This window comes from Lichenostomus cassidix, chromosome 2, assembly GCF_008360975.1.
Source record: "Lichenostomus cassidix isolate B80296 chromosome 2, HeHo_3.0, whole genome shotgun sequence".
NCBI classification, from domain to species: domain Eukaryota; kingdom Metazoa; phylum Chordata; class Aves; order Passeriformes; family Meliphagidae; genus Lichenostomus; species Lichenostomus cassidix.
Window position 1 is genome coordinate 63,738,392 of NC_139482.1, and position 13,036 is coordinate 63,751,427.

Consider the following 13,036-nt stretch of genomic DNA (forward strand, 5'->3'; position numbering starts at 1 on the left):
CTGGTACAGGGGGGGACTGAAGAACTTTGTTAAAGTCTGTTCTACAAGTGATGCATTGCTCTTTTACATAAGGGAGAAAGAGACTTCATAGGGAAAAGCCTAGCAGACAGAAGAAGGAGAAAGAGGAAGAAGAGACACACAGTACTTATCAAGACTTTGGTACCACAAGGGAATGGTTTAGAAGTCTATACACATATGCACATCTGTTTTCCCCAATCTTTAACCTTCCTCCCATCCTTCCTGTCTCCTTGTGAGTCTCCCTTCCCCCCAACTCCCACAGTCCTCTGTCTCTTCATCTCACACAGACATTCCTTTCTTTATGTTTCTCTTCACCCTTCCCAGTCCCAGCATTGGGCAGAGGCAGCAAGAGAAGAGAAAAACACGGGAAGCCCCTTTACCATTTTTTTCATCTTGTGACCAAGCTAACAGCAAGAACCACAACCACCAACACCACCACCACCACCACCACCACAATAAAAATGGATGTGTTGCAGCACCATAGTTTTGCTAGCCTGAAGAGAGCAGTAAGTGAGGGTTGCAGGGGCTTCACCACAAGCCTTCAGAGAGGAATCGAAGCATTTGAGCACCGCCAGCAACCAGTGAGCCTGCTCTGCCCGTGAGCTCTCTGGCCGGCCGGGTAGCGCTGACCCCACCGGACCCTGTCTCCTGGCACTTGCTCTTTGCAGCGAACCTGCCTCGAAGGGCACCGGGCGTCCCCGAGGGGCACCTCTGAGGCCGCCCCCTTGCCTGGCGGCCCCGCGGCCCGGCTGCCGCCGCACGGGGGGCATCCAGCTGTTGCCAACAGCTGTGTGTGAGCCCCGGCTGCGCGCGGCCGAGCGCGGGGTCCGCCCCACCGCCGTCCCCGCCCCTGCGAAAAGGAGGAGGAACCGAGAGTGCCCGACCCGGTGGCTTTTAGAGGGGGAGGCCACTCAGTTGTTAGAGCCCAGGCCCTGCGCTCCTCTTCCAGCTGCTGCTTCTGCTCGTTTCCAGCGCTACGGCCGCCAGGCTGGCTGCTGCCCGGCCTCCCCTCCTCCTTTTGCCGGTACCTACCTCAAAACCGCCGGAGGCTGCGAGGCGCTGCTCCTGAAGGAGGAGGAAGCTGGGTCTGCAAAGGCAGAAGGGAATTGCATTGTAGCTGGGCGGCGGGGGGAAAACGGGGGGCGGGGGAAGAGAGGAGAAAAAAAAATAAAAAGGAAAAAAGGAGCGGGGCTGAGTCTGGAAGCGGGTCTCGCCGCCCAGGACCCGCACGCCCCGGCGGCCACGCGTGGGTGCAGATCGCGGCGCGGCTCGCAGGGCCGGGCGGAAGATGCACACGACGCAGAAGGACACCACTTACACCAAGATCTTCGTCGGGGGCTTGCCCTACCACACCACCGACTCCAGCCTGCGCAAGTACTTCGAGGTCTTCGGGGACATCGAGGAGGCGGTGGTCATCACCGACCGGCAGACGGGCAAGTCCCGGGGATACGGCTTTGTAAGTGCCGGGGCGCGGGGCAGGGCGGGGGCGGCGGGGCGGGTGGGCAGCTGCCGGGGGGCATCACGGGGAAACTTCCGCGGGGGCCGCTGTGAGAGCTGGGGGGCGGGAGGGGGTGCCGAGCGTCCGGCTCTTTGCTTTTCTCTTTTTTTCTTTTTTTTTTTTTTTAATTTTTTAAAATTTTGCTTTCTCCCTGCTGGGGAGTTTGGATAGAGGCGGGAGGGGGGGGATTACTGAAAAAGGAGATTGAGGGGGGGAATTGCCCAATTCCTCGCACGCCGCCAGCGCGCCTGTTGCTCGCTGATACGGCCGCTCCGGGGTTTATCTGCCGGCGGCGGAGCTCGGCCCGCGCCCTGCGCCCGCCGCAGCTCCCGGCGCCCCGCTCGGCTCGGCGGGCGGGCAGGGCCCGGGTTCGGACGGGGGCCCCTCGCCGCTCCGGCGCCGCCCGGGGGTATGGCCGGGTCGCTCCTGCGGGCGGGAGGCTTCTGCTTCCCCGCGGAAAGGGATCTAATGCGCGGCATCGCCCATTAAGGTCACCATGGCTGACAGAGCTGCTGCTGAAAGGGCTTGTAAGGACCCCAACCCCATCATCGATGGCAGGAAAGCCAACGTGAACCTGGCGTACCTGGGTGCCAAGCCGCGGATAATGCAGCCAGGTGAGGAAGCGGCCCCGAATGGCTTTTCTCTCCATACCTCAGGTTTCTGAAGAGAGTAAAACTTCAAAAAAGGTAGTGCTGCCCTCCACCTTCCTGAAGTACGCACACAGTTGGGCGTGCTTTGGTTTTGATTTTTAAATGCAGCGTGTAATAACTTTCTGGCTATTTTGCACATGTGCCTTATTGAAAAAACAAAAGCAACCAGAGATAAAATATGTGTAGTTCCCCAGGAAGACTTCCACAGCTCAGACACTTCATTGGTTATTCCTGCTGCTGGGAATGTGGTGGCGCTGACCATTTACAGTATCGTTGCAGGGTAAGATTGGCCTAGGAGTGAATCGCTTCTAATGTGTGCGGTCTTATTATTACAAACAGTATTTTAATGCAAACTTCTCGAGCAGATGGGAGCTATTACGCAGATTTTAAAATGAAATGGCTCTTCCTAAGACTACATCTGAAACAATCTGATGTCCTAGCCACTTCCCAGACTGCTGCTTTGCAGCAAGAGTGAGACGAGTATGGAGTGTGTGCATGTTTGTGCTCTAAAGGAGGCCACTCTGAATTCCCCCATGTTTAGCCTGATGAACACTTGTGCAATTAATTAAGTGCCCGCCAAGGAAGGACTGGGTTTATGCTTGGGTGTGTGAAGAACAGAAATGAAGTTGGGATTTGACCCCCTGTGCTAAGTCCTCATGAGAAGGGGTGACACAAATTTTAAGTCTGTAGAAATTACACAAATACACAGAGGAATGGAAAGTATCATCTGATCCTTCAGAAGCTAAAATAGAGACCAGAATGGAGCACCAAGTAAAATGTGAACAAAAACCCTGTGCTTGTTCAGAAAAAGTAATTTTCCTAAACATCTCTAGGAAAGTGTGTGCTTTACTGGTTTAAGTTCTGTGTGCCTGTGTGTGTTTGGTCTGATACATTTTTCTTTCTAAGTTTTGGTTCTACAGCCTTTCAGACGTTACTGCAGGCTGTTACTGAAGGCTCTTACTATGCATTTTGTGTGTGTGTGTATGTGTGTGTGTGTCTATAGCATAAGTGGCAAAAAAACCACCCATACAGAGAATGTGATGTGTTTTTGTTGGTAGGTTTTGCCTTTGGTGTCCAGCAGCTTCATCCAGCTCTCATACAGAGGCCTTTTGGGTAAGTGTTCAATGGGACCTCAAACAGGGGAGGAAAAAATCTTTTTTTAAAATAAAAAGGAAAGAAAAAGTGTGATCGTTGAAGGCCTCTTGCAGTAGCATCCTTAAAGCTAGCCAGCAATGCTGAAGCTCTCAGATTTATAAATGTATACCCATAAATGTGCTCACCTTGTCGGTCATGTTCTAAATGCCGCAGCTGAGTCAAGTTGTGTGGGACGTGGCCCTTCCGACTAAGCAGTCCAGTCCCATATGACCCTATGATAAAACAAGGAGGTATGACTTGATGCAAGATTGCTGTGCCCCATTTCTCTTTTTCCAGCTTGACTCAATGTTATTTATCTCTTTCTAATCTGACAGGGATCGTTTACAGTTAAGATAACTGATCAGAAGGATATGATGATAAGAGGTGGAATAGTTCTGTTTGGAATTAAACTCTGTAACCAGTAGACTCAAACACAAACAAGCTAAAATGGTGATTAACGATGCATGTATGTTTTTTCATATAGTCAATAGACCTCCGTGTGCTTTTTTTATTTATTTATTACAGTAATGAAGTGTTGTTGATAGCTAAACTGTGTGCTTTTATTTAATTGAAAGAGCTGTAGTGAAAGTTTTTTGGGGGGGTCTTTTTAATTTTGGTTTTGTTGTTGAGGAGTGACTTTGCCATGGGGAGCAAAGGGCCTTTTTTATTCCTTGCTTTCAAGCTGTAGCCTGTGACTTTTTTAACCATATTTTGTAGTGAGTGCTAAATTGTGTGACTTCTTGATTTTTAAGTAAATCAACGTATTGCTTGCATGTTCATAATTTTTGGGGGGAGTTTGTTCTTGGGAAGGATGTGGAGCTCCTTATTAACAATGTGCGTCCATTTGGGCTTTCTAATTTGAGGGTTTTTTTTCCATCAATCTGTCTTTAATATGTAGTGCATTTCTCCTCAAATTGAGTATAAACTATTCCTAAGTGGATCTAACTCTTGCTTTTTATAGGTATATCATTAGGAGGTGAAGTCTGCTTTAAGCTTTCCATAGAGTGCCACTTCACTAATGCACACTGACTGAGAAACTCATTGCGAAATAGTGCGTTTTGCTAATTAATGCATAAGTTAACAATAAAGTAGGGAAAATGTATCACAAATGTATTTTGCTTATTTGATTAGAACAGTTTTAGACTATCATACGTATCTTTTATTAAGCAACAATAGCTTCTCAGTAATTTGATTTGTCAGAATGGAAGGAAACAGTTCCTATCCTGAAAACCACAGGAAAAGGTTTTCCTAGAAACTTAATGTAATTTTAAAAGGGAGAGTTGATTTTTTTGAGAGTGAGGAGGCTGTAAAAGACTTCTTGGGATTTTTTTGTTTGTTTGTTTGTTTTTTTACCTTCTGATGATTATCCTCTACTGCATTTTGCTTGCTCTTTGAAGTGTGAGGAGATGACAGTGTGTATGCAGCGATCAGTTTATGACACCTGCACTAAGGTAGGCAGGAGGCAGAACACCTCTTCTCCAGAGCTGTTAAAACACTTATTGAAAAGGGAACTACTGAATTGTGCAGGGGTCAGCTGTGGAGAGACTGAGTATTTGCTGAGCACAACAGAATAGGAGGACCTGTGGCAGTCCATTGCTTAAAAGACTGTACAAATGTAGGAGTCTTTCTTGTTTTCCTTACCCAGAACCAACAATAGATCATGTAAACCATGTTTAGGTCAGGGAAATCCTTCCAGCAAGCTGAATAAGGTTGTATCTCTAATGCATTGCACATAAATCTGAAGGAATGTTGGTCTCAGAGTCATGTATATATGAAATTGGGAATCTTTCATCCTTGGCTCTTGCATTTCTTTTACTATGTCTAAACAACAGAGATTACTAATCCTGCTTCCTCCTCAAAATTCCTAGTGACTTGTACCTTTATCTAAAGCGTGTAGTTCAGATTAAGAAGAACAGCATTCATAAGGTTGAATGAAAGTCTTCATTCACTTCATTGACAGTAAGAGGGGATGTTTCTGTGCTTACTTGAATCTCCTTCTGTTGAAGAGTTCACTCTTAGAGGTTGCTACATGGATTGCACTGAAATACATGGTCACCTAAAGCCTTTGTTCTTCCTGTGCAGTTGCACTTTTGAAGTACACTTCACTAATATGCTGCATAAAACAGGCTGTAGAGGTGATTCACTACCAATACTCAGCTAATGCATACACAAAAGCTTCAGATGTTTTGTGGTTGAGTTCTGGGCTTTTTCCTAACAGTGCAAATTCATGAGGTGCTGCTGTATTTTGGTATGGTCAGCTATGTTTTAGAATCACAGAATCACAGAATGTCCTGGGTTGGAAGGGACCTTAATGATCATGTTGTTCCAACCCTTGTCATGGACAGGGACACATTTCCCTAGATCATGTTGCTTAGAGCTCCATCCAACCTGGCCTTGAACACTTTCAGAGATGGGGCATCCACAACATATGTTTTCCCATCTATCAAATAATAAACTTAAAATAATTTGATTATGATGTATTACTTTTACTGAGAAGATGCAGAAGTTCAATATTCTGACTTAAGTAAAACACTGTTGTGGTGGAGGGAGACAGAAACTAGATTAGTTCAACGCATGACGCATTTAAAATGCAGGGAAGTTTTTTCATTCAGTGCTGCAGAGATCAGTTCATCCACCAAATAACATTTCTTCCTGCGTTTTACATTCAGCATCTATCTTACTGTTGGTATGTTTCATAGAAAGCTGTTTGCTCATGGGACTGGTTATTTATACAGCTTTGTTTTCAGGATTGTTTATAAAAATGGTATCTCTGAATTTAACAGGAATTTATGGAGGGGGAAGATGACTTTGTTTCCCAAGATAGCTTTTCTTGTTTTGCTAATGTAATTTTTACTTTAATATTGGTGGGAAAATTAGGGGTTATAGAGAGATACTGGTGTTGGACATAACTGTTGTGGAGATTTTTTTCTTTATTTTGTGTCTAAAACCTGTATTTTGATCAAAATGAAAACATTCCCACTCTTTTCAGTAAGACCAGAGTTAAATCCAAAGTTATTAAGTTCATTATCAAATGGTTAGCTGATACGACATGCTTGATATCTTCCAAGAGTTAGGCAAAGCTGCCTTTCATAAGAGAGAAGGAAAAGCCCCCTCTTGAGTTAGTGATCAAAAGACCTATATAATACCAGACTACAGATAGTCTGAAAAGAGGGAATGAAGCAGGAACAGTCAGAAGTTAGCCTGCTGTTATGTCCTCTTAGTGGTTATCAGATAAAAGGAAACATAGTAAGGGTCTTGTATTTTTAATGTTTATGTAACCCATTTCTGTTAAAAGGAAAGGTGTTAATTGGTGAAAATGTACTCTTTAATAACAAAAGCAGACAATGCCATGCAAGGGCAAAAGCAAAACATTTTGTTTAGAATTAAATATCTACTTTTGTGAGAGTGTAATGCTGAGAGTTAAAGATGCACTACTACTATTTCTATATGCCACAGCTCTCAGCATTAGTCTAAAAAGTCCATTCTTTCCTTTGAAATTATCGTTCACTTTATTGTTGCTTATAGGATTATTTTTGAGGTCTTTAGTTAAACATAAAGTTTCTGTTATAACAACAAAGAAGGTCTTAAGGCACATGGCAGGGGGGTAGGTCATTGAATTTTAAGTATCTCAAAGCTATAGTTACTGCTAAAGTTAAACATGCCTTCCATTTTCCTTTATTGCAAAAGCATAAAACAGTAAATACACATTCCAAAATAAAAACTGCTGCCAGGAAAGAGAGCTTAAATCCTATGCATTTCTCACATTATTACTCTCAAAAGTAAAACAGCAGTTTTTATTTAAAATTAAGGATATTAAGGATTTCCAGCGTAACTGGGAATTGCTTTTTCAGCTTTTGACCTGGCAGAGCATAAAAAGAAGTTGGGTTCTGAATGGCTGAGATCTTCATGTCCTGGCCTCTGCAGTAGGTAGAAATTTACTTTGGCCATATAAAGCCATTTTACTTGACTCAAAACAGTTGTAGCATGACAGATGATCAAAAATAGCCCCACTGCAGCTTATGCTGTCAATCATCCTGTGTGAAATGGCATGGTGGAGAGGAGTCTGCACAGGGTTTTATGTTTATTGTAGGGTAAGATGTGGCAAACAGATAATGTTTCATAACATCACCACCTGTTAGTTTCTTGGCTTAAATAAGCCAAATCACAAGAGCTTAAGTGGAAGCACATGTATCTTTCTGTCTTGTTCAAGGATATGGCTGAGTGTCCAAGTGTCTTCAGAAAATCTTAGTAATATCAGTTCAAGTTGACACAAGCAGCCTGATAAGCTTGCTTACTGTCTCTTCTGTTGGAATTACTCTCTTCCATAAGTGCTGAATGTAAAGATTCCTTTGATGTGATGTTAAATGGACTCTTCATGATGCAAAAGAGGCTCTTGGTGACTTCAAATTTGTTTTTATACCTCCTTCCTTAAATTCTTAAGCAATATGGTGTTACGTTTATTAAAATTGTACTTGGTTGGTGACCAAAACAAAATGCTTGCTTATGCTCATCCATATGGAGAGCTCAGGTAATGATGTGTATTTAAATACACAGAGCCAGCTTAAGTATGCTTCAAATGCACTTCTGGCTAATCCCTTCATAAATTAGGTGAGTGTTAAAAACCCAACTTATGGTTTTGTTTTATGTTTTCTTTCCCTTCCCAATCCCTATTTGTTACTTTTTTTTTTTTTTTCATTTCTCCTTCCCACAGTAGGAAATAAATTTCATTGACATGTTGGGTTTTTATGATTGTGGTGTTCATGTCTTAAACATGGCAACTGAACATTTCTCTCTGCTAATACTCCTATTCAGTCAACTGAGCTCTTTTTTCTGAAAAAGAAAACTAAGCTGTTTTAAAGCCTATCACTTATTTTAAACTATGTTTTGCTATGATTCTAGTTGACAGTGTCCCTTCTGATTGCCAGTGTTTCCTTGTTGACCACTTAAGTACATCTTGAAGCTATTTTAAAAATGAAAAAAAAATCCAACAAACTCTTCCCATGAAATATTGAATTTGGAGAATAAAAGACACTTTTTACCATTGCAATTTTCATCTGTGCTTAAGGTGTGTTAAAAGGTTGGTGCAGTCTTTAGAGTTGTCTGTAAAGGTAAAGTTCAGTATGAAATAGTAGTGAATCTGCACAAGAAATTTTTCATGGATTTACAAAGATTCACTGGATGGGAAGGAGTTGCATATATGAAGGACTTTTCCTTGGAAATCCAGATGCAAGACAGGGTTATGAATGTAAAATGAGAATTATACTGAGTATATTATTTTTCTAAAATAATATTGTATGAGAAAATACAACTATGAGATTAACATGTATGTACTCTTGTGTGCTAAGACAATGATACGACAAAATTTTAAAACTAAAGGGCTAAGTAAAGGAGCCAAGAAAGCAAATTTTATGATGTGGAGAAAATGGGAAAGTGTGTACTCATCCATTCAGAATTGTTATTTCTTAAGCTATAAATTTGTGGTTTTTTTTGCTTTTGTTAAGCACCAGATCTATTTAGACTTAACCTTATGCCCACCTCCCAAAAAACTCTATGCTGTATGTCTTGCATAGAAATAAACAAGCTGGCACAAAACAGGACATCAGTGACCTGATAATCAAACAGGTTTGACCCTTGTGTCCTTACAAACTTTTATAAAAGTGTGATGCACATGTACTTAGGAGTCACTGTTATGGATTTTAATAGCATCTATGTAGCTTCCCCTCAATGGCCTCTTGTGACGGAGTGAGCTGCACTATCGTTCGTTTGGAAAGTGTGATTCTTGCTGTGTTTACCACACTTGTGAACTCTATTTAAACTCCTTTGTCGCCTGTGTTGGTTTTTTTCTTATTTTTAATAAGGGTGACTGAGGTTGCAGAGAAATTAATGTGTGCTGAGTCTGCATAGCAACTTAAGTAGGGTTGCCACAATACGCTTTTTTCATGCCTCCCTGGGAAGACTTGACAGAAAGTCAGGGTTCAAACCATTTTGTTGCTTTATTGGCTGTTGTCAAACTCATTATAGTGATGCTGTCAAACTGCTCAGTTACTAATAATAAAAGTGTTGCAGGAAATAATTTTACTAAGAGTCAAGTAGTTAAGAGAGAAGCAGGGTAATAAAAATTACTTGCAGGTGATTTGAAAAACAAGTACTGCAGTTTTCCATATGGAATAATCAAGCTTAGTCCTTCAGAGTTGTCTTAAAACTGACATCAGTAATACTGGTCCTTCTAAAGATTTTAATGGCAATAAAGATACTATCCTCAAGGAACACGGAGGAACACTCTGACTTAACTCGGCTACAACACTGTGCTTTGGAGTGATGCATCTCTTTGGGCCAGTGAACTGATAACTGGTCGATTGAGCCAAGTTATTGTGGCAACCCTATGCACATAACAACAACTAAATTGAGTTTGTTTTAGTTCGGAGTATGGATATGACGCTTAGGCACTTGACTCGAGTACCAACTCTAACTCCCTCTCCCATCTTTCAACAGGATACCCGCTCACTATGTCTATCCACAGGCTTTTGTGCAGCCCGGAGTGGTAATTCCCCACGTGCAGCCCGCAGCAGCCGCTGCTTCCACCACGCCCTACATCGACTACACCGGAGCGGCGTACGCGCAGTACTCGGCGGCGGCGGCCGCCTATGAGCAGTATCCGTACGCCGCCTCGCCGGCCGCTGCCGCCGGCTACGTGGCTGCCGGGGGCTACGGCTACGCCGTGCAGCAGCCCCTGACCGCAGCAGCGCCCGGCACGGCCGCGGCGGCCGCGGCAGCTTTCGGCCAGTACCAGCCCCAGCAGCTGCAGACGGACCGCATGCAATAGCAGAGGGACTCCTCAAGGAAGTTCGTGCTCTCTTCCTCTTCTCAGCCTTCCAGTATAAGTAGTTAACAGAGACAATTGATAGTAACTAAGGAGCTTTAAGGAAAGCGATGCTATTGCAAAACTATTTTTATTCCACTGTCTTCATACAGTATGCATTCAAATCATGTTGTTAGAGGGGAAGGGTAGTGCGGCATGTCTAGTTTCAAGTATCAAGCCAGAAGAAAATGGGGGGAAAAATACTGTACTGTCATGAAAGAGTGGCAGGAGTAGCAATGGGACTTCTTATTTTCAAACACACAAAAAAGAACCAAAAAAAAAAAGCAAATACGTACTTTCTACAGTATCAGGGAAGCAAAACTGCCTTTTATAAGTAAGAAAATGGTATTTGAAAAGTTTGAACCAGGGAAAAAACTGAGTCAGCAATATGAAACCTTTATCCATTTTAAGAGGAAACGAGCTTAAAGCACTGATTGTCCTTTCTAGCTTTCAGAAATTGTCTTTGTGAGACAGGACCTTGTCACTGTCTCACTGATGGGCACCGAACAACTCAAGGAAGATGGCCGGCTAGTAAGATGGTGGACAGGCACCAAAGTTATTTTCTTCTCTGTCCTCTGGATGAGTGGAACTATGGAGCAAGTGATGTGGAAGTAAGGGGTGCAACAGCTGTAGAGACAATCAATAACACAGACAGTTCTGGACAGAACACATCACTCGTGCTCATGTGATGAGCTTGTCACATCCTAATCCCTCGCCCCATCCCGTTTCACTTTTGGGAAACTTTAACTGCTGGTGTCAGCTATTCTGATTCTAAAATAGGATCAGCCCTTTACTACAACAGCCTTCTCTTTCTATTTATTGCATCTATTCATAACTTGTGAATAAAGGCAGTAAGAAGCCTAATGAATTCAAACCTTTTAAGAACTGTTTTAAGGGAATTTTCTTTTCTGAATACATTTGTACAATTTTAATATCTATTTCAGAATTATATTTAAAATATTTATTAGCAAACATACAGTACACAAGGCGACTTTTTGTTACCAAGACTGCAGTTCTTGAAGGGTTAATGGTATGTGATTTATACTGTGCCTTAATTGTTATGCTATTTAAAAAGAAATATTTATTTTGAAAGTTTTACTATGCTGCGCTCTAAAGAAAGCGACTTTAGATGTGACACTGTAAAATTATGTATTCATCTCATGGTATAAATTATTTAGTAGGCTTAGATGTAGCATATTAAATATTAACCTAATTAACTAAGGATGTTGACTTGGATTTATTTAAATTCAGTATGTGCACTGTATGAGGGTACTCTTAAATTAACACTTTTTAGGTTTTTACATAAAATATTGCTAGTTCATTCTTTTCCCCTCTACTAGTTATTCATGTAGACCTCTCAAATACATTAGTGCCGTTTTCTCACTCATCTGTATGTAGACTGACTATTTTTCTCTTTGCTAGGAAATGCTGCTTTACATTGTCCTGTGAAACTACAATACTTGCAATTTTTATTCTTGACCGAAATGGAATTTAATATTTTACACTGTATCGGATTTTTTTATACTTGAACAATTTCATACAAGGGAAGACAGGATAGCATTTTTATGGACTTTATCCAATGTCACTGGATTTATTTGAAGTATTCTGAATACTAGCCAGTGTTACAATGTAGACGTGACTCTCCTGTGCATATTATTTATTCAGTATGTATATTGCTTTACAACATTTCAGATCTCTTAATCTATTCACTTGTATTAAAACAATAAAAAACGTTGTCTCATCCTGCCTAGTGTTGTTCTTGCCCAAATTGTCTTAGATCTTGTTTGGTTAAAAGTAGAGGGGCAGCCTTTTAGGTTTGCTGGTCTGTGGGGTGAATAACAGCATAGACACTGACTTAAAATACACAGACTGATGTGAACTGTATTACATGGAGGAAATTCTGCACAGAAGATAGAGAAGATCCATTCTGAGGTTTATTATAAAATAATTTGGAATGGAGGGGACTTTGGGAGGTCTGAGGTCCCTTATGTCTTTGTCCACTCAGGTCTTAAAAAATCCCCCATGTGGAGACTGCACAACACTTCTTGGTAATCTATTCCACTACCTAATTATTCCTGTCAATGTCATTTTTTTCCCCCCTTCTATCTAACCAGCACCTCCCCTGCTCATTACAGCCTTCATCTCTCATTCTTCGGCCGACAGCCCACCCCTATCTTCTTGGTAACCTCTTAGGAGCTGGAAAATTGTTGTTCTCTTCCACAGGCTGAACAAACCCCAATGCCTCACCCTCTCTTCACAATTCTCATGCTTCAACCTCCAGCCGTGCTGCTGACCCTCCAGTGGAGTCCTTCAAGTCTGTCAGCAGCTGTCATGTACTGGGAGCCTCTAGACTGGACCCACTATACCAGCTGTGGTCTAATGAGTGCTGAGTGAAACCAAATAATCAATCTCCTTGATCTGCCATCTGTGCTCCTATTGATACAGTCTGATGCACTCTCACTGCTGCTAGAATTTACCACTGACTCCTGTTCAGCCTTCCCCAAGCCTGCCATGTCCATTTTAGCAAAGCAGCTAACCAAGCCCTGGGGGTTAGTCCATCTGAGATAAAGAACTCTCTGTCCTGACTGAACTTCATGATGTTCCTGTTGCCTCAAGTACACCCTCCCTTAAGTATAATCAGTCTACAGACCTGACAATACTGCATCTCATCACTTCCTCCAAGTCATTGATGAAGGTATCAGACCAGCCAGACCCCCAGGGAACTCCATTGTAATCAGTGGAGACAGAGCATAAGCCCTTTTGTCCAATGATTCTGTTAGGTTTTTGCCTAGCTAGACTGGACTGTTTGAAACTGGATACAAGGACTCTCTGGGAGACTAGGTGGAATGCCTTGCTAAACTCAAGGTAGACAACATT

The 13,036-nt window shown here is 42.5% G+C and overlaps 1 protein-coding gene across 5 annotated transcripts; it reads left to right on the forward strand.

The window, feature by feature from the left end:
- The first annotated feature begins 890 nt into the window (after positions 1-890).
- RBM24 (RNA binding motif protein 24) lies at positions 891-11,900 on the forward strand. 5 transcript variants are annotated; one of them, XM_085051862.1, is made up of 5 exons: positions 891-1,474; positions 2,007-2,130; positions 2,353-2,446; positions 3,225-3,279; positions 9,821-11,900. In XM_085051862.1, exons 1-5 carry the CDS (start codon positions 1,307-1,309, stop codon positions 10,121-10,123), a joined length of 744 nt encoding a protein of 247 aa, XP_084907988.1. In that variant the 5' UTR covers positions 891-1,306; the 3' UTR covers positions 10,124-11,900. The 5 variants fall into 5 exon arrangements, with proteins under 5 accessions (XP_084907988.1, XP_084907992.1, XP_084907989.1 ...); XM_085051866.1 differs by having other exon boundaries at positions 894-1,474; positions 9,793-10,095; XM_085051863.1 differs by lacking the exon at positions 2,353-2,446 and adding an exon at positions 8,871-8,922 and having other exon boundaries at positions 895-1,474.
- The last annotated feature ends 1,136 nt before the right edge of the window (positions 11,901-13,036 follow it).

Excerpts from the sequence above, each read along its gene's own strand:
- RBM24 (XM_085051862.1), top strand. The coding sequence starts at position 1,307 with ATGCACACGACGCAGAAGGACACCACTTACACCAAGATCTTCGTCGGG. Across the intron at positions 2,447-3,224 it reads ATTTACAGTATCGTTGCAGG|GTTTTGCCTTTGGTGTCCAG; the intron begins GTAAGATTGGCC and ends TTTTGTTGGTAG. Across the intron at positions 3,280-9,820 it reads CTCATACAGAGGCCTTTTGG|GCTTTTGTGCAGCCCGGAGT; the intron begins GTAAGTGTTCAA and ends GTCTATCCACAG.